The sequence below is a fragment of the Tiliqua scincoides genome, chromosome 2 (assembly GCF_035046505.1).
Source record: "Tiliqua scincoides isolate rTilSci1 chromosome 2, rTilSci1.hap2, whole genome shotgun sequence".
NCBI classification, from domain to species: Eukaryota; Metazoa; Chordata; class Lepidosauria; order Squamata; family Scincidae; genus Tiliqua; species Tiliqua scincoides.
In genome coordinates, this window is record NC_089822.1 from 260161298 (window position 1) to 260184440 (window position 23143).

Genomic DNA, 23143 nt, shown 5'->3' on the forward strand with positions numbered 1-23143 from the left:
TTTCATCAGATGGGGACCATGCAGCTAGCCTTGCATTCCACTTTGCCTGACTTGACCAGAAACCATGGCACATCTGCTTACTTTATTTACAAGTAAATGCAACCCTTACTTTTGCTTTTCATAGGGCTCAATACATTTGTCTGCTTGGAGGGGGGACTTCCTTCTTGGGTGTTTTTTGGGGGCTGCTTTCCTTGGATAGGAACCATTCTGGTGTCATTGGATTCTTCTCAGCCTGCCCTTTCTGATGGACTAGGGCAAGTTCGCCTACACATGAGTAAACACACAATATGGCTCTGTTTCACTTTCCATAGGGCTCCATGCATTTTTTTGTTTCCAGTTTTTTGGCCATAGCTTTTGATGGAAAGGAGATATTTCACTCTGGTTTTTTGCATTACATTCTACTGAATGTTCAACATGCAACGGTATATCGCATGTTGGGGTTATTCCTAACTTTGTGATGTAGCAATGTTGGGTCATTTGTGGTGTCACCCCCCCCCCCCAAGGATGGTACCTGGGGTGGACCGCACTCCGCTAGCTACACCACTGCCACCAGGTCACGCAGGGCTGCATACCCACTCTATGAGCCTTGGAATGGAACCCACAAAGCCTCCAGCAGCTACTTCTGGTTTTTGGAAAGACACTTCTAGCAGTGGCGTAGCTAATGATTGTGTAGCCCAGTGCCAAGCTCAAAAGGATGCCCCAGAAGTGATGTCACAAGCAGAAGTGACGTCACACTCGGGCTTTTCAAAATGTGAAAATCAGAGGGGATGAACATCCCCTACTCCCGAGGTGCCTCCCACAGTAGCGCGGGAAGCGCAGGATTTGGTGGCAGCCCTTGCCCCAGGCAGCTCAGGATTGGGCTGCCCGTTAGGATTGGGCTCTGAAGCTCTGTAGTAAAACTAGGTGGGCTGGAGTGGTGATCTCCTTTGAAAGTTTACTAAAGAAGCTCTTCAAGAAACAGTAATAGTTGAAGATCTTAAAGTATCCAGGAGCGTGCGAAACACTGTTCTTGATCAGGATGTCTTCTGGGTTGAGCTACAAAATTCCCTGAAGATTCTAAAGCCAATTGCTGCATCAATCACTGCATCTGAATCAGAATTCCTTATCTAATGACCAAGATAAAAACAACTGTCTTTGAAAATCTCAGTATATCTCCACTTACAACTCTAGAAGAAAGTAAAGTGAAAGATTTTATTACAAAAAGGGAAGAATTTTGTTGCCATCCAATTCATGCTGCTGCAAATCTGCTGGATCCAAGATTCAAAGGTGGAAATAGAAGTGATGACAGCACCGTGACTGCATTTGACTGAATTTCAAAACAAGCATCACATTTTGGACTTGATGTTGGGAAGGTACTTTCAAATGTTGCAGAATATAGAACATCTTCAGGGATGTGGTCCAGTAATGCAATCTAGGATTCTGCCAAACATATTCCTCCTGCAACATGGTGGCAAGGTCTTTGCACAACACAGCCTCTGACTCTTCTTGCTTCTCGCCTTCTTCAGATTCCTCCATCTTCTGCAGCATGTGAAAGAATCTGGTCTATGTTTGGAAACACTCACACTAAATCAAGAAATAAACCGACATGTGAAAGGGTAGAGAAGATTGTTTCAATCCCGGTAAATCTTCAGTTTTTAGAAGCCCATAATAACTATGTTAATGACAGACACAACAGAGTAGCTGCAGAAACAGAGACTGAAACTGATACTGATAATTACAGCTCAGAAAATGATTCTGATTAAATTTCATGCCCATTCATTGAAACCTAGTCCCACTCTCTTGTATACTTCCCCCCTCTTCAATTATTTTTATGAGAATGGGTTTGGTTTTTTTAATTTAATACTGTGGAGAGAAAATAGGAGGAAATACTGTGGAGAGGAAATTGTAACTTCTGGATTTTTAAAAATTGTTATGTGGGGTTTTTTTTTTGTCTGTTCCACATAAACTAGTAAACAGTTCAGGAGATTGTTGCTCTTTTTGTTACAATTACAAATAAATATTATAAAAAAAGTAAATTCTGATTGTAATAATTGTTTGGATACACTATATTTTTAATATGCTAGTTGTGATAATTTTATGCCAAGTCAAATGGTCCATAGTCATATTTTATGCTCCTAAAGTAACAGAATGACTTTCAATCTGGGAAAAAAAGTGCTAATGTAGCATTTTTATCAATTTTTCCGAATTTTTCCATTTTGGAAAAAAACAGGGTATTTGAGGGACAGCCTTTGTCCATATAATCCTACTCATTCTCTCAGGTCATCTGAAGTGGCCCTTCTGACTGTGCTGCCACCAGTAGAAGTGGGGTGGCGGCGGCTAGGAGTAGGGCCTTCTCAGTGGTGGCGCCCTGCTTATGGAATTCCCTTCCGTAGAACAGGAGTGAGCAAACTTTCAACCTTAGGGATCCTGGACCTTTAGCAGTTGTGTAGGAGAGAGAATTTCTGCAGGTGTAGCTTGTTATCTGTGAGATGCCAAGCTGCGCCTGCTGACATTTCCTCTTCTATGCAATTGTTAAAGACCCAGGATCCCTGAAGTTGTGCATTTCAGTATGGAATTGCAGACAAGAAAGCCTGCAGGTAACCAAAATGTGTAGATTACCTTTGAGGGGAAATAGTTGCAAAACCACTTGTTTTGGTGACTGTGGAATGCATGAGCAAAACTATTCTTTTTCCCCTAGCCCAGGGCCCGCTTAGGCTTAGGGCCCAGTTGGGAGCAATTAGTCCAAACGGCGGGAAACCACCCCTGCTCCTCCGCAGGCATGGAGTGTAGCTCCTTTAAATATGAGGATGGCTGCCCAAGCGGGAGGCATTCCAGAGCTAGATGAGCTCCCCAAAGCAGACAGCGTGGACACTGTAATGGAAGATCAGGAGATCATCAGGTGGATGATGTGGTGTTGACAGCGATTCCCTGTTTTGACAGCTATTTGACAGCTCTGGGAAGGGCAGGGCTGGCTCCACAGCTGTAATCAATCAAGGCTAATGCAGACCTGGATGGACACCTGAGCTTCATTTGACCTTGATGAGACTTTGAATGGACATGGACTCATGGACTGAAGAGATGGCTCAGCTGAGCCTAACTTGGTAGCTCACAGCTGAGCTGAGTTTGGACTTAACAAGGGGCTGCAGGATAAAAGGCAGCTTCTGAAGGAGCAACGGGCTGGCCAAGCAGGATGCTGACCCAGCCGGACGCTGACCAAGAGGGCTACCTGACCCAGACCTACAGGAAGAGAGGACTGCCAGGACCCTGCTGGAGGAGACACACTGCTGGAGAGGAGGAACTCTACTGCAGAAGACTGGACAGTGTTTTGGAGACCGGATTGGACTTGGACTGGAGGCTTCAGATGTTACCCCCGGAGTTAAGTGGAGTTTTGGGGAGGGAAAGCCTTTGGACAAGAGGACTTGCAGGGAGTGTCTGTATTTGTAGCAATAAATTCTTGTTAATTGCTATAGATAAGAAGTTCTGTGTTTATTCCTTTGCACACCACAGCTGTGCTTCTTGGAAAAGGAGGGTGTTAATTAGCCAAAAAGCGGGCATTAAAAGGGAGTTGGGATATTTGGACGGGACAAATTGCCGTGGTCGGCAGGAGTCGAGAATTTGGCAGGACAGACACCTTCAGTGGGGAAGACAGTGCCAGAAGTTGGATACCGTCTCTGTGGACAAGAAGCTGTCAAAATGCACAGCAGAAAAGGGCAAGCGGACCAAATGGTTGAGGTTTCTATGAGTAAAGAAACCACCAAACAGGCAGCACAGACATCTCCAAAAAGAAAATGTCACTGGGATAGTAGTAGGTAGGAGATGCTGCCTTTCCGAAGGGCTCATTATTATTATTATTATTATTATTATTATTATTATTATTATTATTAACAACAGTATTTACACACACACACATATATATATATATATATATATATATATATATATATATATATATATATATATATATATATATCCAGGAGGACAATGATACAATAGTGCCCCCTGCCTCCCTGCTTGTCTCTTCCAAGCAACTCAGGAGAAACTGCACATAAAGGCCGCTGCATTTGTTCGAAGGCAATTCCCAGTCAAGCAGAGCTGGTCTGAATTGCACACCAGCAGGGGCCTGCACCCAGCATTGGATCCAGGGACACCATCATCAGTACGGGTGCTGGAGGGTTCGTTGCTGGAGCTACTTCTGGATAGGCTTCTAATCCTGCAGGGTTCACACTGACCAGCTGCAAATTGATGTGAAGCGACTTGAAAGAAAAATAAAAGGCAAGAGTTGTAACCGCTGGTTGCCTCCTACCTAAAGATCAAGGCAGGTGAAATCATGAAACGTGAGGGATAAAGTGAGACAAGAACCAAGAGCTTGGCACAAAATGGGGCGTGGGGTTCTCTAGCAAGCAACTGGCTGGATCATTTCTATCCCACCTTTCACTAGATAGTTCCAAGGTGGCTCATTGCTACTGTGGCCAAGCGTCAAACAACCACACTGCCAAATAGCTCCTCCCAAATGGCTTCTCCCTTTTTACCCTGTTCAAAAGGTATTCAGAGGCACCCAACCACTACAGCCAAAGGTATTGTGTCCCCAGCGTGATTACCCTCACAGACAGTCCTGTCCACCATGCCTGTGTCCAATCCCCTTCTGCAGCCATTCAGGCCAGTGGCCATTCCCACATCTTGTGGCAATGAATTCCACAGACTAATTATGCACTGTGGGAGGAAATCCCTCCTTCTGTCTCTCCTAACTCTCCTGCCAGTCTGTTTGCAGGCCTCCATTGATGCCAACCTGATCAAACTCTCTATTCTTCCCGGAGAGGAGCTGCAGCTCAGGGGTTGAGCAGGTTGTACCATCACCGCTCAAGAAGGGGGAGGACTTTTGGGAGGTCCGAGTCTGATTCCCTCTTGCTGCTCCTTTGGGTAATCCTTTGGGTGCCCAGAGTGAGATCCGGAATGCAGAAGGGGCTGAACTCAGGCTGAGGCTCCTTCTCTGCAAAGAGCCCCAAAGAGGATCCGGGAGGAGATCCAGGCCAAACATTCCACTTCAGAGGGGACTTTTGATGAGACCCACCATGTTTGGCGTCTCCTGGGGAGGGCTGTGGGGGTCTCCTTCATCTTTGCATTGTGCCTGACACCAGAAGTCTCTGCAGGTGTCTATGGACAGAAAGGGCTTCCATGGATCCTGCTGCACTGATACAATCAGCAGCTTTCAGAGTCGTTTCAGGCTGGAAAGGGTTAAATCTCACTCCAGGGGAAACTGATTCTGCCAAGGAGGGGCTGATCAGGCCCCTTGATGTCCCCAAAGAGCTTTCCTTGAAGCTCATCCTGCTGCTTTTCAAAAGTTGTTTTTGTGACGTCAGAGGAGATCCCGAGTCAGCTCCAGGAAGGGAAACTCCCCCTGCAGACTCATGGGAAGGAAACTAAAGTGATTCAGACTTCCCTGTGCCAGAAGCCATGGCAGCTGCAGCCAAGAAGCTCCGTCTTGGGGAGCAAGGATGGGCCACAGAAGCGGAGGGGTTTTGCGAGAAGCACCAGGAGCCCCTGAAGCTCTTCTGCAAGGACCACCAAGCCCCCATCTGTCTGGTGTGTGTCACATCCAAGGAGCATGAAAGCCACAAGGTGGATCTTTTGGAGGAGGTTTGCCAGTACAAGGTAGGAAAGAGCTGAGGATCTGGAGGGGGGGGGGAGAAGGCACAGAGCTGCAGCAGCGCACCTGTTAAAAGACCCAAAGTTTGCCTATGCCTGACCCCCCCCCCCCCCACATCCAGTTCTTCCTTGGAGCAAACTGTATCACACACCTCTATGACTTTTCCAAGAGATAGCAAGGTACAGTTCTTAAATCAAAACACCAAGTAGAAAGTCTTTATGTGTATCCACTGGAGTCAGACTGAGACCTGTTACCTGAGCGCCTCAGAGAGTTTTTAACAAGCTCTACTACTACTACTACTACTACTACTACTACTACTACTACTGGGTCTACTACTATAATAGAAGTTCTAGATTTATGGGATAATGACCGCAAACGACTTAGGGCACTGTTAGAAAAATACAGGAATTTGGGGCAGGGAGGAAATACCTTGTCCAGTTGGCTTGATCCCATCTGTGTTTGTGTGTGTAAATTTCAGTCATCCGTCCAAAGGAAATAAACTTGATCTTTCCTTTCTCATCAGGATCAGATCAGCAGCAGGCTGAAGATCTTGAGAGCAGAAAGAGAAAAAATGCTGACGTATAAAGCAGACACAGAAAAAGAAAGCCAAGACCTGCTGGTAAGTGTTACGATTATTGGGCAGTTAAATCATGCCTGAACCTGTTTCTGGAGACACAGAATAGAGCATGCAGGAGTCCAAGGGCAGGAGGCAGCTCTGCTGCTCTAATCCTCCATGGCTGGAATGGCCCCATCTCCTATGCACGACCATTCGGAAAGTGGGTCCTTTGAGGTCTTTAGGAAACTCTTTCATGACCAAATATTGATTTGAGCTCTGTCAAAACTCAGAAATGCCCTTCCAATTATGTTCAGCCTTATGGTACTACAAGGACGTGGCCCAGTCCAATTGGGCTTGCATCAACCCAGCACCAGTGCACAGTGTTGCAAATGTGCCGTTAGGCATGCCTGCGACAGCCTACACCAGTTTGGTGCTGGAGCTGGCTCAGCAAGAACCTGTGCTGATCCAGCACCAGGTAGAGGACAGGAGACTACCGCCCACCACTCCTGGTGAGCACGGGATGACGGAGTATTAAGTCTGGACAGGGGGGTGGTGTCCGAGTTGGGGAAGGTGTGACAGGAGGAGGGAGTGAGGAGGGGGGTGGAGATGGCGACAGTCTCTACTACCTTACCCTCGCCCCCCTTACCGTTCCAGGAGACCCGACATGGGTATTGTTGAATCTGTGTATTGACCACACAATATTGGGCTCAGATCCAAGGGACCTATCAGGGCCTCCTGGTGATTACATGGGGTAAAGGTCTGTAAGCTCAGAGGGTTGTGGATGCCCTTCCTATCAAGTTTGACCTTATGGTTCTATAAGGACAGACTCGTAGCCCAATCCAGTTGGGCTTGCGCCAGCCCAGCAGCGCACAGTGTTGCAAATGTGCCGTTAGGTATGCCTGCAGCAGTCTGCACCAGTCCAGTGCTGGAGCTGGCTCAGCAAGAGCCTGTGCTGATCCAGCACCAGACAGTGGACTGGAGACTACTGCCCACCACTCCAGGTGAGCACCGGATGACGGAGTGGTAAGTCTGGACAGGGTGGTGGTGTTCTGAGCTGGGGAAGGTGTCACAGGAGGAGGGAGTGAGGTGGGGGGTGAAGATGGTGACAGTCTCTGCCAACATACCCTTACCCCCCTACTGGCCCAGGAGACCTGACATGGATTTCATTGAATCTGTGACCACACAATAGGGGGCTCAGATCCAAGGGACTTATCAGGGCCTCCTGGTGATTACATGGGGTAAAGGTCTGTAAGCTCCCTTTCCTGAGTACCCCAGCACTGCTTCCCAGCCCCATGGGACGCAGCGGTAGCCATTTTGGCTCCGCTGCAGCCCTGGGCCCTGGAAAGCATTGGATTGAACTGTCAATTCTTTGGTCTGCCATGCTTTTCTTCCTATCTACCTGTTGCAGAACCAAATAGAAGAAAAAAGACAAAAGATCAAGGCTGAGTTTCAACAAATGCACCAGTTCCTGGAAGAAGAGGAGAAAATCCTTCTGGCCCAGATGGAAGAGGTGGAGAAGGAGATTGCCAGAAGGAGGGATGAGCAGCTGGCCAGACTCTGCAGGGAACTCTCCTCTCTGGAAATTGTCATCCAGGACATGGAGGAGAAGTGGCAGCAGCCTGCCAGCGAATTCCTGCAGGTAAGGTCTGATATGTTGAGCTCCACAGGCTGCCTGTGCTGTCAAGGGCAGCTGCATATATAGTGCATTACAGCAGTCTAACTGGAATGGTAGCAGGGCACGTTAAATTCCTAAATAAAACTGCTTTTACAGAGGAATCTTACTGAGTATAAGAGGGGGTTGGAGCTGTATCTGAATTCAGTGCTGGCCATTTATCCATTATTACACAGATGCCCTGTTTCAGCTATTGTTTGACCGTAGTGCCCCTGGCCAGAACTAAGCCCCAGGTTGGATCAGAAGTTGCTTGGCATTAAGTATCCCCTTGTGATAATGAGTTGTTGTTCTGTACCCTCAGGGCGCAATCCTAATCCAGTTTCCAGCACTGACATAAGGGCAGTGCAGCTCCAAATTAAGGGAACAAACTTTCCCTTATTTTCAGAAAGTCTCCGTAACTGCCCCCCACCTGCAGGATGCAGCACACATCCTATTGACACAGCTATGCCAGTGCTGGAAAGAGGGTTAGGATTTGGGCCTAAGTTGGTGTTATAGAACCATTAGCTACTTAGTAGGTTGACTGGTTTATTGCCCTGGCTGGCAGCTAGACATAGATCTAGCGACATTCTCAGGGTCAGTTGGTTATTGTCCTGCCTGGTCAATAGAGATAGACCAGGAGAAACTCACAGGGGGTCTCAGTGCTAAGTTTTGCGGGTGCTTGAATGTGCCACGGAAGTGGGCCCTCCTCCTCCCTTTTGGAGCCATTCTGGGCAGCTAGAGAAAAATGGAGTTGTCTCTTCCATTTTGCTCTTGATGCCCAGAATGACTGGAAGGGTGGCTTGCGCAGCATGTTCAGGCACCGGCAAAACTTAGCACTGTGACCCCCCCCCCCGTAGTGACAGTACAGCCCAATCCTATCCTTCCTCCCCCTCACCGCAGCCAGTGCACCTGCGCTGCTTGAGCACCCAGCAAAGGGGCATTTGCAGATGTCTTTTTTTTGGTAAAGGAACATTTGTTCTTACTCCAGGGAAACACCTCTGGTGCCAGATGTACTCCGAACTGTACCAGCTATTTTGCTGGAGCATGTGATTGAGGCCTGGATAAGATATCAGCGGTGCCACTACCACCTTGATCACCCCCTAACATTTCCCTTTTCACCTCACCACCTCCCCTACCCCAACCCATTTCCATCACCTCTCACTACCCTCCAACCCCACATGCTGACTTACGGGTGCTGGGGTATGTGATGGATCCACTAACATGCTGAGCTGCTGCATGCTTAGTCCTTGAATGGAGTGTGCACGACAGACAACTGCCAAATGAACATTGGAGGACCAGAGAGCATCACCGTCCAGCGTCTTCCTTGTGGCAGGCTCTGAATTTTCTTTCTTTTCTTTTCAGGATATTAGAAAGACCTTGCAGAGGTACGTGGATCCCACTCCTTTCCCTTCTTGCTTCCTGATGCTGGGAAGGGCTGTGAAGAACATGGCTCTCCAGCGGCTTATGGGGAGAGAGTGCAGGACTCCCCACCCTCTAGTGTTGTATCTCTTTGGAACAAGATGCCAGTCCTCTGTCCCTTTCCTTCAGTGATACGTTGCCCTGAGGTGTTTGTGTACCTGCTATATTCTCTATTCATGTTGCCATCACTAGAAAAGCCTCCTCCCCAAAGCACTCCCAGCGTGCCCTTCCCTCTGCCTGCAGGATTTCTACTCTTTTTTTCTCCTCCATGCTGTCCTTTTGTTCCAGTCAGGAATTCCAGATGGGATGCAGTGACATACCTAGAGGGGGGCAAGCAGGACAAATACCTCAGGCGCTGCACTGGGGGGGGCGCTACTGTGACACTCCCTGCGACACCCCCCCCCCCCATACTCCAAGAGCCGTGCTGAAAATGGCTGCAGGAGCACATCCACTCTCTGAATGGTTCCACGTTGCTGTGAGGGCCACCCCTCCTCTCCTGTCAAAGGCGAAGAGAGGGGCCCTCAGATGCGGCCTTGATGTTTGACGTCTCCCCCTTCCCTTGTGTTAAAGGGGAGGAGAGCGGTGGCAGCACTCAGCTGTGCAATCTAACAGGAGCTAAGCACTGCCTCTGCTCTTCTCCCCTTTGACACAAGAGAAGGGGGTTAACTTCAGGGTGGTGAGAAGTGATGTGACCTCCTCCCATTTCTCAGGCTCCAAGGACCCTTCCAGGCCCCTTTTGGGGGACACAAAGGCTGCCTGATTGGAGCACTTGAGGCCACTCAGAAGTGGTGCCAGGAGGCAAGCACCATTCCAGGAGGTGGGGAAGCGGGTGGGTGCCGCTGGGCGCCGCTGGTCACCTCCTGGGCGCCGCTGCTGAGCAACCCCATAGCACTTGATCAGGCAATCCCCTCTTTTCACCTCAATTACTTCTGGATCAAGGGTGGGGGGCAAAAAGGGGGTGTTGTCCTGGGTGCCAGAGCCCCCAGGAATGCCTCTAACTGGGTGGATTTTGGGATTAGATTTTTTTTCTCCCCACTAGGTCTGAGAAGAAGGAAGTGTTTGAGAATCCTGTGGCTTTTCCTCCTGAGGTCACCTGCAGAATTGGAGGATTCCGTGACATAAAACCCCTTCTGGAGAGGTTCATGGAGCAGCTGAAGGAAGTCATGATGCAAGGTAATGAAGAATGATGTGCAAGGATGCAGATGGTGGGCAGCTTTGGACAGGATTTGCCATGGTGCAGGGGCTGAAAGGAAGGGAGGAGATAAATCAGTGGTGTACCTGGGGGTCCCAGCAATTTTGCACTCCCCAACAACCCTTGCACCCCACCCCTTTTCCGCCACCCCCCACACGTGACCCGGAAGTAGTGGCTTCCGTGCAGCTACCTCCTCTGTTCCCACTTTGGAAAAAAGGGGGAACGAAGGAGGCAGCCGAGGCCCCAACAGAAGTGCCGCTTGTAAGCGGTTTGGGGCTGCTGGAAGCCCAGCAGTCTGGGGCACTGATGCTCTAGGCCGCCCTCTTGCTTCTGGAGGCAGGGAGCAAGACAGGAAGGAAGGATATGCAATAAACATCTCCGGCAAAAAACGTGGCCACAGTTGGGAGGAGACCGATTTCCTCACAATGGTCTCCAGGCTGATTTTGTCTTTTTCCTCCTCTCCCTCCACCCCCAACAGCCTCAGCAGCAAATGTGACTCTGGATCCAGACACGGCTAATCCCGAACTCATCCTGTCCAAGGACTGCAAAAGTGTGAGATGGGGAGTCGAATGTCAAGATCTGCCCGACAATCCTGAGAGATTTGACTTTTGGCATTGTGTGCTGGGTCGTGAGGAATTCACAGCAGGCAGACACTTCTGGGAGGTCACTGTGGGGAGTGAGGAATCATGGGCTGTGGGGGTTGCCATAAAGTCTGTGAGGAGAAAGGGCTTCTTTGATTTTAGTCCTTTTGAGGGGATCTGGGCTGTGGGGAAGTGGAGAGGTCAGTACAGAGTTATTAATCTCATCAATTCCACTCCTCTGTCCCTGAGGCAGAAGCTCAAGAGGATCCGAGTGACTCTGGACTATGCTGGGGGAGAGGTGGCCTTTTCTGATGCTGACACAGGAATCCATATCCACACTTACTCAGGAGCCTCATTCTGTGGAGAGACCCTCCTCCCCTTCTTTTATGTGTCAGATGAAGCCCACCTGAGCCTCTCTCCCTGAGGCAGTCGCAGGATCTTCTTCTCAGGCTCTGCTGGTTTTTCTTTCCAGACCAGAGTGATTGACAAGAAAGTGCCATCTATACATGTGTGTAAGTGGTAGAATCTGTGCCTTAAACTGGCCCTGAAAGAGGGTTGACGTATACAGGGGCCAATATGGGAGGTCACTATGGGAAGTGAGAGAATGTGGGCTGTGGGGGTTGCTGTGGGTTCTGTGAGGAGAAAGGGCTGGGCTCAGATGAGTCCTGAGGAAGGACTTGCTGTGGGCAAGTGGGGAGGTCAGGACAGAGTCTAGGAGTAGCTGCTGGGTGAGGTGGGGGGAGCAGGACTGAGAAGCAGGATGCAGGGGGTGGGGGTAGAGGAGCACTTTTACTTACCTGTGATTGTTCTGAGGCAGCCACAGAAAGCAAAGAAACAAAGTAGCCATTTTAGCTTCTTCTCCAAACAGGCAGGAAAACAAAGGTGCTTATGGGATTGTGGTCAGTGTGAGGATTGCTCTTAGGGACGTTCAGCTCCATCCTCTGCACAAAGCCTGCAGGTTCCACCAGCACCTTCATCTCCCTTCCTGTCTGGAGAAGAAGACAAACACCTCTTTTTTTCTTTTGGGCTTTTTGCTGCTGCCTCAGAACAGTTCCTGGTAAGTCCCCCCCCACCCCCATTGATCGAAGGGTCACAGAAAATGCATTTTTTTTGGCTCGATTTGTTTGTGGAATCAACTTATACTCGAGTATCTGTGATCATTAAGAGCCACTTGGCAGCCAGAGCCTCTTTTCCAGCTCTGCATAGGCCTCATTCAGGCAGTCATCAAAACTAAATTGCATGAAATCTGCTCTTTGTTCTGTCCCGGGATTCCTTTCTCCTCCTTCAGCTTCTTTCTTGAAGAGACAATCACACGTTCATTGCAACAAATAAAACAATCATCACATCCATCGATACCCAAACTCTTTGGAGATTCCCATACTCAAGGAATACCAGAAGCACTCCTGATGTAACTGTATATATATAACCGCTATACCCAATTAGCAAGTGTAAGTATATTATGCGACATGGAAATGAGAGCTGACTCATATGAACACCTTATTAGATCCTTGCTGCATCATAACAGCATCTCACTGGCTCTCAGAACACTCAGCCTCATAGGCCAGTTCTGAGTTAGGGAAATTTTGTTCCATTAGGTCAGCCATTTTCAACCTTTTTTTAGCTCACAGCACCCTGACAAGGCACTAAAATGGTCAACAAGGCAACTACCAGTTTTGGCACTGACATTAAATTACTACATTACAATAAATTTTAATTAATAGAATTAATGGAAGTAAATCATTAGGAGGAGGAATAAATTATTATTACATGATCATGTAAATCATTACACGACAAAGAAATTCACCAGAAGCTTGGAGAGGGACGTCTGTTTGGTTTCTGGAAAGGAGGAAAATGTTCTGAAGTAGGGCGATCAAATTGCTACCCAAGTGTGATGCCAGAAAGTGCTGGCAAAGAGAGGTCAGGCTGAGCATCTAGTGGAGCAATATGGGGTGAGGGGCAGTGAGGAGACATGATTGGAACAAGTGCAGGATTTGACAGGGGACAGAGAAGAGAGAGAGAGAGAATGTGAGGCGACTGAGTCTGGATCTTTGGAAGGTGGGGAGGAGTAAGGGGAGGAAAAGAAAAAGAGGTGTTAGCTGGGATTATGAGTTTTTTTTTAAGGGGGGGGAATGTGCCTGTGGGAGGGAGTGGGGTGGGGAGAAGAGAAGTGCCAATTTGAGAAAAAAAAGTGTGACCAAAAGCCCAATCCTAGTCATGACCACTCCGAAGTAAGCCCCATTATAGTCAATGCAGCTTACTCCCTGGTAAGTGTGGATAGGATTGTGGCCCAACTCTAACAGGCAAGAAGTGTCTTGATGGGGAAGGCAACACAGGGAGGGTCACTTTGGGAAGTTGCAGGCAAGGAAAAAGGACTTTCAAAGACCCTCTTCAGCCAGCCAGTCCTTTGGTTGGTGTCCTCAGCAGACTCGCTCGCTTCCTACCTGCTTGCCCACATCTGGCTCCCTCGTTCTCACTCACTTCAGGCCCCCACCCAGAGCTTCTCTGGCTGCCCAATCAGTGTGCAGAGCAGGCAACAATCTAACAGCCACCTTACTGCCGAATCCCATGCATGTGTACTCAGAAACGGGGCTTACTCCCTTGTAAGAGGATCACGCTGCAGCCTTAGTCTTGCTCAGCAAAGCAAAGCAGCCATGACCAGCCCCATTGCTGGCTACTCCTTTTTCTGCTGCTGCCACGTGAGGCTCAAAGCAGCTGCTTCCCTGTGTGCACGGCTGCTGCCTGTCTCCTCCTGCCCCATGGCACATCTGAGGCAGCCTCGCGACACACCAGTGTGCCTTGGCAGAGCAGTTGAAAACTGTTGCATTAGGCAGTTGTGTTTTTTTTTTTCTGGTTATGTTGCAAGGTCAGCAGCAAAGTTCAAAAGCAAACTCAGTAGGCAAGAGTGGGGATCGTCTGCAAGCTTTATTTTGTTGCCAGTAACGGGCTTCTCAGGGACTCCTGTCCAAATGAAGAGAGCAATGAGAGCTGTGTGGGAACTCTCAGCCCTCAGAGAAAAAGCAATGTTCCAGTGTGAACCTCTTGCTTATATAGTATTTTGGCTTCTTTGTTTGAAAATCTCACACTGTCATTGGCTGGGGTTATGACCTCAGAGATAGATCACTTTACAAACATTTGATTGGTTAGTTTCAAGTTACATGTTCGAAAAAAGGAGAAAACTTACATGAAAACTTTGTTTCTAACAACCACTAGATGGCACTGTTTACTCATTTATTGGCTTTGGTTTGTCTTGTGCTTATTTCTGACCTTGACAGAATTAAACTAGCCTTTTGGTTTTTCCTTTATTAATTCCCTTTATATCACTTTGTTATTGTGATGCATAGTGGTATATTTAATTCAAAACAAACTAACTTCTTATTTGTAAGTAAAGGTTTTAAGAGACTTTTCTCTTTATTTTAATTAAATCCAGCTTTCTCTGTCAGCTTAGAGGCTCTGACAAAGGTCCTCAGGAATGTTTTGCTAATTAGGGGCTTTCTCATATTATCTGTTCCTGTCTGTTTCTGCTGATGTCTGTATTTGTCAAACTCTATTTTAATTAGCCACAGATTTACTGCCTTTGCCAAGGCCTTATTCCTCATTAAAGTGTCTCTGACCTGTGTATAAACTCTTAGTTATCTGCTATAACCAGGGCTTTTTTTTTTTGTAATAGAACACACTGAAACAGCATTCCGGTACCTTTTTTTTCACTTGTGCTCCACCTTTTTTGGGGGGAGCACCCCCAGCTCTGACCTCGTGCTCCACCTTTTTTTTTTCCCCACTGCAGGCTAGGGAGGGATTCGAACCTCTGACCTTATGCTCCACAGCCCAGCACTCTCTCCATTGGGCTATAGGAAAGCCTGTAGTCAAAGTGCTTAGAACTAATATATAAGGTCTTGAGCCCAGCTGGTGGCCATCAGCGCCTCAAGTATTAGTTCCAAACACTTTGAGCTCCTATGGCTCAATTGCTCAAGTGCTGGTCTGTGGAGCCAGAGGCTAGGGGTTCAAATCCCTATGAGGAAGAAATTGTTTATTTTTTTTTTAGGAGGGGAGGTGCTCCATGGCTGCAAAATATAAAGGTTGGTTGCCAGTTGCCAAAAGGGGGGCCAGTTGAGGCTGCAAAACTCCTCAGTCCCAGGCAGGCTACAGCAGCAGTTACCAGCCAGGGAAGGTGTTCTGAACCCTCCTCCCTGAAGAGTCCTGTAGGAGATACATGCACGCACATAATCATCAAAGACTATTGGGGGGGATCCTGTATTTGGAGCCCTCCCTATCTCAGCACAAGACTGAGAGCCTGAAAGGTCCAAGGCAGACACTCCCAAAGGGTGATGGGGGCAGACCTGATCCTTGCAAGGTCTTTCGCACCCCTTTATGTTTCATTCCAGCTGTGGCAGGAGTGCTTTTGCTATCAGGGAGCTCACACGGGATGGACGTGTGTGTGTGGTTATTGACTATGTGTAGTTGTATCTTATTACTTATTTCTCCAATAAAAAATGGTTTAAAAATAAATAAATAAAAGATGAACAAGTTGTAAGTTCCTGCACTTTTTTTTTTTAACCAAAAAATCACTGGCTATAACTCTTTCTAATTAACGGTGCAAGTGTATCCTGACTACTCCCTGATTCTCTGTATGTTGTAATTCTTTGGTTCTCATTAAAAGTGACAGGTGGGGCCTTGAGTCTATAGAGTTGGAATGCTTTTCTTAAGATAAGAACTTTATCTGTAAGGAGTAACTTTGTACCACATTCCTCCTTGTTAGATTCTTCTAATTAGCTTTGCTACATCTGCCTCTCCAAGGTTGCATCTGAATTACATGGTTTGAGCAGCCTTAATGGTTAAATTTAATTACTTTTACTATTCTGTGTATTTCTATACTATGTTTAACATCAGGCAATCAAGCTTTTCTCTAACAGCCAATTTATATATTGATTACACTTTAAAAAACAATCTCTATAATTATTAAGACATTAAAAACTATTGCCATGCGGGCATATTATATTTGGCACTTCTGTGATATGTTGCTTTGGTGTAACAACCGTTCCCAGTGCATATTTTGGTTTAAAAGGGAGCTAATAAAACAAAAGGAAAGTCTATTTGAATTTTGCATTAGAATCTGAAATGTTCTCTGTTCAGTTATTCTGACATTCCAGCTTGGGAGTATAAAAATGAAACTACAGCTTAGCCTCATTTATCATACCAATTAAACTCGACAGCTGGAAATTCCAGCTTCTTAGTGCTTTGAAGCTTGAACCTTATCTTGACTTTGACAGCTTTAGTTTAAAAACATTCCTTGATTTACAGCTTGTCTCTGTTTGCGCTTTCTGAGACCAGGAAAAGTGCTCTCTCTGTTCTGAACTTGTAAGCATGCATAACATTTTCCCTGTTTCTTAAACATATAAACTAATTTAGCTCTAAACACTCATAATGTAGCATTAACACCTGGCCCATCAACACAAGCAAACATTTGAACATTTTCCCCACCAAACTGCCAAGCACTTGCTCTGTTTAAATGACTTGTTTTTGCTTGGCCCATGGCCTTCACCAGTCTGCATCATTTGTACCAGGAGCCATGGCAGCCCTGGGGGACATCCAGGACCTCTGCAAGGAAGCCACCTGCCCCATCTGCCTGGACTATTTCAGGGATCCAGTGACCATCGCAGTGTGGGCACAACTTCTGCCAAGCCTGCCTGGCCCAGAGCTGGGGGGAGCAGGAGGAGGCAGCAGCCTCCTGCCCCCAGTGCAGAGAGACCATTCAGCAGAGGAACCTCATTCCCAATCCACAGTTGGCAAACTTTGTCCAAATAGCCAAGAAGCTCCATCTTGGGGGCAAGGGGGGGCCAGAGAGAGGAGAGAGTCTGCGAGAAGCACCAGGAGCCCCTGAAACTCTTCTGTAGGGACCACCAAGCCCCCATCTGCCTGGTGTGCGACAAGGCCAAGGAACGTGAAAACCACACGGTGGTTCCTTGGGAGGAGGCTTGCCAGGAGTATAAGGTAGGAAAGGGCTGGGGATCTCCCACATTGGTTTTTGGTGCCACCGCAGCTGCACACCTGGGCAGCTCAAGATTGGGCTGTAAGTTGACAATGGGGGGGGGTGTGTGACACCACTAGTCTTCAAAATCACTAAAATCACAGTTTGGAGGAATAACACCATTGTGTTATATATCAATCAGTCTGCAACTTCATGCAGAATGCAATGAAACAAAATGCATTTAATTACCTGTGTTATATCAAAAGGTGCAGCCAAAAAACCAGTGGGGGCGGGGCGATGGTGCATCATCATGCCCACCACCTGGGATGGTGACTGGCAGGCCTTCTGTACCTGGTGACGTGAACCCTAGTGACACCACTGGCGGGGGGCAGGCAGGAGGTGACAATTCCAAATGAAAACACTGATTACTAAGTTTTTCAGCATATTCCCTGCTAGTTCCACATCAGCTAAGTGGGCACATGTTTCATAAGAACATAAGAACAGCCCCACTGGATCAGGCCATAGGCCCATCTAGTCCAGCTTCCTGTATCTCCCAGCGGCCCACCAAATGCCCCAGGGAGCACACCAGATAACAAGAGACCTCATCCTGGTGCCCTCCCTTGCATCTGGCATTCTGACATAGCCCATTTCTAAAATCAGGAGGTTGCGCATACACATCATGGCTTGTACCCCATAATGGATTTTTCCTCCAGAAACTTGTCCAATCCCCTTTTAAAGGCATCCAGGCCAGTTACCATCACCACATCCTGTGGCAAAGAGTTCCACAGACCAACCACACGCTGAGTAAAGAAATATTTTCTCTTGTCTGTTCTAACTCTCCCAACACTCAATTTTAGTGGATGTCCCCTGGTTCTGGTGTTATGTGAGAGTGTAAAGAGCATCTCCCTATCCACTCTGTCCATCCCCTGCATAATTTTGTATGTCTCAATCATGTCCCCCCTCAGGCGTCTCTTTTCTAGGCTGAAGAGGCCCAAACCCCGTAGCCTTTCCTTGTAAGGAAGTTGTCCCAGCCCCGTAATCATCTTAGTCTCTCTCTTTTGCACCTTTTCCATTTCCACTATGTCTTTTTTGAGATGCGGCGACCAGAATGGGACACAATACTCCAGGTGTGGCCTTAGCATAGATTTGTACAACGGCATTATAATATTAGCTGTTTTGTTCTCAATACCTTTCCTAATGATCCCAAGCATAGAATTGGCCTTCTTCACTGCCGCCGCACATTGGGTCGACACTTTCATCGACCTGTCCACCACCACCCCAAGATCTCTCTCCTGATCTGTCACAGACAGCTCAGAACCCATCAGCCTATATCTAAAGTTTTGATTTTTTGCCCCAATGTGCATGACCTTACACTTACTGACATTGAAGCGCATCTTCAATGCGTAGTTTCCTTAAGGCGGTTTGGCCCCCTAGTCCAGAAATGCTGCCACCACCCTGTTTAAAAGCCAGTCCTTCAGCTCCAGGGATAGCTGAAGCCCTTCAGGTTCCTCCACAACTGGAGGTGTAGGTAGTTGGGCCCCCTAGTCCAGTAATGCCGCTGCCACCCTGCTTCACAGCCAGTCCAGGCCTTCAGGTTGCTCCCCAGCTCTTGCAGGCTTTGGGCTCCCTCCCCCTCAGGGACCCAGGCTTCAGAAATCTGATGCGCACACAAGGTGAGCAGATTCAGATAAATTCGGGCTTTTTTCTATACTTGAGACCAAACACAGACCTGTAAATCTCTGATGGTTTATTGAAGAATAAAAGTCTGCATGCAACTCTGTAAGAGAGGCATTTATCCAAGAACACATACAGTCTGAAACTGAAAAGCCGGCTTCCTAAACTTGCCTATCCCTGACTCTCACCCAAGTCCTCCCAACTTCTGAGAGAAAAAAAGGTGATCACAGCACATCTGGTAGGGCTGAGCACCCTCGGCAGGGCCTAGGAGAGGGGGGTAAAAGGGGTAATTTGTACCCAGGCCAGGGTCAAAAAGGGGACCCAGGAGCCAAAGGAGGGGGCCCACGCTGTGCTGTCAATGGGTGCTCACATTCCCCAATGGTCCTATTGATAAATGACCCTCTCCCAAATTCCCGCTGCACACCTGGAGACCATTTGCAGCACACTAGTGTGCCATGGCACAGTGGTTGAAAATGTCTGCTCTAAGGCCTCGCTGTTACCTGTGCCACACCTGTCCCATAGAGCTTTTAATAGGCTCTAACAGGATCTGCTACTGTAATAGAAGTTCTAGAATTATTCGGTAAAGATGCCAAGGGACTTAGGGGGCTGTTAGAAAAAATACAGGAATTTGGGGCAGGAAGGATACACCTTCTCCAGGTAGTTTGAGACCATCTGTCTGTCTCTGAGGTTTCATCTTTGTGTGTAAATGTCAGCCATTTCTCCAAAGGAACTAAACATGAACTTTCATTTCTTGCCAGGATCAGGTCTGTAGCAGGTTAAAGATCTTGAGGGCAGAAAGAGAAAAAATCCAGCCTTATAAAGCAGACACAGGAAAAAAAAAAAAAAAAAAGCCGAGATCTGCTGGCAAGTGTTGCGATTGTTGGGCAGTTAGAAGATACCTGAATCTATTTCTGGAGAAAAGGAATAGCAAATACAGGAGTCCAAGGGCAGGAGGCAGCTCTGCTCCACACATCCTCCACGGCTGGAATGACCCCATCTTCTATACACAGCCGTTCTGAAGGTGGGCCCCTTGAGGTCTTTCAGAAACTCTTTCGTGAGGAAATGCTGATTTGATCTTAGTGAAACTCAGAAATGCCCCTCAGATCATGTTTAACCTCATGGTACTTCTAGGACAGACTCAGTCCTTTGGTCTGCTATTCTTTACTTCCTGTCTCCTTCTTGCAGAACAAAACAGAAGAAGAGAGACAAAAGACCAAGGCTGAGTTTCAACAAATACACCAGTTCCTGGAAGAAGAGGAGAAAAGCCTCCTGGCCCAGATAGAAGAGGTGGAGAAGGAGATTGCAAGAAGGAGGGATGAGCAGCTGGCCAGACTCTGCAGGGATCTCCCCTCTCTGGAAAATCTCACCCAAGAGATGAAGGAGAAGTGTTGGGAGCCAGCCAGTGAATTCCTCCAGGTCATGTCTGATCTGCTGAGCTCCACGGGCTCCTGGGCTGTCAGGCTCCATGCATAGTGAGTACATTACATTAATCTAACTAATTAATAGTTAGATTAATGTAACTAATTAATAGATTAATGTAACTACTATAACCCCTGCTAATTGGGTAAGAGGCACTTTTTCAAGTGGGTGCTCCTTTTTTTAGCAGGGGGAGAGTAACTGGCCCACCTCACCCCAGCAGTGTCTGTTCTAGTGGCTGTCTGCTGGTATTCATTTGCATCTTTTAGATTGTGAGCCCTTTTGGGACAGGGAGCCATTTAGTTATTTGATTTTTCTCTGTAAACCGCTTTATGAACTTTTAGTTGAAAAGCGGTATATAAATACTGTTAATAATAATGATTAATAATAATCTAACTGGAATGATACCAGAGCAAGTTAAATTCGTAAATAAAACTTCTTTTACAGAGGTATCTTACTGAGTATAAGAGGACGTTGGAGATGTATCTAAATTCAGTCTTGGCCATTGAACCGCTACTATGTACGAGGGTCGCCCAGAAAGTAATGCACCACATTTTTTTTCTCAGCCTACAGTAATGGTACGAATGCGAAACTTTAGATATACATTATTTGAATTTTCAGGAGTGCGCACACAAAGTTTTTGTTTCTTCAGACAGATAGCGTAGCTGCAGCAGTGTTTCGAAATGGCGTCTGAGTGATGGGGTGGGCTGAATACAGGCAGGGGGAAAGTGGCAACAGCCAGAATAGTCTTGGGAGCCCAGGTCTACCAGTCTTCCCGATGCAGAGCTCAGGTCTACCTGCCTGCTTGGCGTTGACTGCTCGATACAGCAATACATAAATCTAAACATGCTCCTAAGTCTAAAATCTTTAAAACAAATTTTTAAAATATCTCTAAAATCTCAAAAATCATGGCAGGAGATCAGTATCATTTTATTTAGGCTCAGACTAGAATGGAAGGTCCTGTGTGAACCAAAATATACCTCTGCAGCAGCTGCAGCCCCACAGCTGTGTCACTGAGCTCCTATGCACTATGTGGCTCCTAAGTGGAGCCACAAGCCAAAGAGCTCCTGTAACAGGTCACTTTCTTCCCAGATGTGACACTGCTAAGATGTGACACTGCTAAGGAATGTATGCATTCCTGGGCCTGGTGAGTTTGGCTTGCGCCAGTAGTTGCCGCCATGTGCCCACGGGAATGCTCCCAGCATCCCACATAGGTGAGATTGGAAAATGGAAGATCCCAGGAACTTTCTGGGCCCCCTCCTTTGGCTCCTGGGCCCCCTTTCTGACCCTGGGCCCAGGTACAAATTACCCCCTTTACCCCCCTCTCCTAGGCCCTGTATTCAACCTATACGGTTCAGGGTATTTGAGGGACAGCCTTTGTCCATATAATCCTACTCATCCTCTCAGGTCATCTGAGGTGGCCCTTCTGACTGTGCTGCCACCAGTAGAAGTGGGGTGGTGGCGGCTAGGAGTAGAGCCTTCTCAGTGGTGGCGCCCTGTTTATGGAATGCTGTAGAACAGAGATGGGCAAACTTTCAACCTTAGGGATCCTGGACCTTTAGCAGTTGTGTAGGAGAGAGAATTTCTGCAGGTGTAGTTTGTTAACTGTGAGATGACAAACTGCACCTGCTGAAATTCCCTCTTCTATACAATTGTTAAAGACCCAGGATCCCAATATAGAATTGCAGACTTGAAAGCCTGCAGGAAACAAATGTGTAGATTATCTTTGAGGGGAAATAGTTACAAAACCACTTGTTTTGGTGACTGTGGAATGCATGAGCAAAACTATTCCTTCTCCCCTCGCCCAGGGCCTGCTTAGGCCTGGGGCCCAGTTGGGAGCAATTGGTCCAAATGGCGGGAAACCACCCCTGCTCCTCCGCAGGCATGTGGTGCAGCTCCTCTAAGCATGAGGATGGCTGCCCGAGCAGGAGGCATTCCAGAGCTAGATGAGCTCCCCAAAGCAGACAGCGTGGACACCTTCAGTGGGGAAGACAGTGCCAGAAGGTGGAGACGGTTTCTGTGGACAAGAGGCTGTCAAAATGCACAGCAGAAAAGGGCAAGCGGACCAAATGGTCGAGATTTCTCTGGGGAAAGAAACCACCAAACAGGCAGCACAGACACCTCCGAAAATTACACCTCTATGGAGAACTCGTGCAAGGAAAGCGCCCTACAGGTAGACCACAGCTGCAATACAAGGACATCTGCAAGAGGGATCTCAAGGCCTTAGGAGTGGACCTCAACAGGTGGGAAACCCTGGCCTCTGAGCGGCCTGCTTGGAGGCAGGCTGTGCAGCATGGCCTTTCCCAGTTTGAAGAGACACTTGGCCAACTGACTGAGGCAAAGAAGGAAGGCCCATAGCCAGGGAGACAGACCAGGGACAGACTGCACTTGCTCCCAGTGTGGAAGGGATTGTCGCTCCCGAATCGGCCTTTTCAGCCACACTAGATACTGTGCCAGAACCACCATCCAGAGCGCGATACCATAGTCTTCCAAGACTGAAGGTTGCCAACTTACTTGCACCAATAGATATGCCCAGGAGGACACTGATACAATAGTGCCCCCTGCCTCCCCGCTGGTCTCTTCCAAGCAATTCAGGAGAAACTGCACATAAAGGCTGCTGCATTTGTTCGAAGGCAATTCCCAGTCAAGTACAGCTGGTCTGAATTGTACACCAACAGGGGCCTGCACCCAGCAGTGGATCCAGGGACACCATCATCAGTACGGGTGCTGGAGGGTTCGTTGCTGGAGCTACTTCTGGATAGGCTTCTAATCCTGCAGTGTTCACACTGACCAGCTGCAAATTGATGTGAAATGACTTTTGAAAGAAAAATAAAAGGCAGGAGTTGTAATCGCTGGTTGCCTCCTACTTGAAGATCATGGCAGGTGAAATCATGAAAACATTGTGAGGGATAGATAAGAACCTAGAGCTTGGCACAAAATGGGGCGTGGGGTTCTCTAGCAAGCAACTGACTGTTCCATTTCTATCCCACCTTTCACGAGATAGTTCCAAGGTGGCTCATTGCTACTGTGGCCAAATGTCAAATGACCGCACTGCCTCCCAAACAGCTT

The 23143-nt window shown here is 47.7% G+C and overlaps 1 protein-coding gene across 3 annotated transcripts; it reads left to right on the forward strand.

Annotated features, from left to right (window-relative positions):
• The first annotated feature begins 5430 nt into the window (after positions 1 to 5430).
• Positions 5431 to 11713, forward strand: LOC136640469 (zinc finger protein RFP-like). Of its 3 annotated transcripts, none has more exons than XM_066615629.1 (6): positions 5431 to 5628; positions 6147 to 6242; positions 7588 to 7818; positions 9193 to 9215; positions 10289 to 10422; positions 10920 to 11713. In XM_066615629.1, the coding sequence occupies exons 1-6, from the start codon at positions 5431 to 5433 to the stop codon at positions 11444 to 11446; spliced, it is 1209 nt and encodes a 402-aa protein (XP_066471726.1). In that variant the 3' UTR covers positions 11447 to 11713. The 3 variants fall into 3 exon arrangements, with proteins under 3 accessions (XP_066471726.1, XP_066471727.1, XP_066471728.1); XM_066615630.1 differs by having other exon boundaries at positions 5431 to 5595; XM_066615631.1 differs by having other exon boundaries at positions 5431 to 5559.
• Positions 11714 to 23143: the final 11430 nt, after the last annotated feature.

Excerpts from the sequence above, each read along its gene's own strand:
- LOC136640469 (XM_066615629.1), top strand. The coding sequence starts at position 5,431 with ATGGCAGCTGCAGCCAAGAAGCTCCGTCTTGGGGAGCAAGGATGGGCC. Across the intron at positions 5,629-6,146 it reads AGGAGGTTTGCCAGTACAAG|GATCAGATCAGCAGCAGGCT; the intron begins GTAGGAAAGAGC and ends CTTTCTCATCAG. Across the intron at positions 9,216-10,288 it reads ATTAGAAAGACCTTGCAGAG|GTCTGAGAAGAAGGAAGTGT; the intron begins GTACGTGGATCC and ends TCTCCCCACTAG.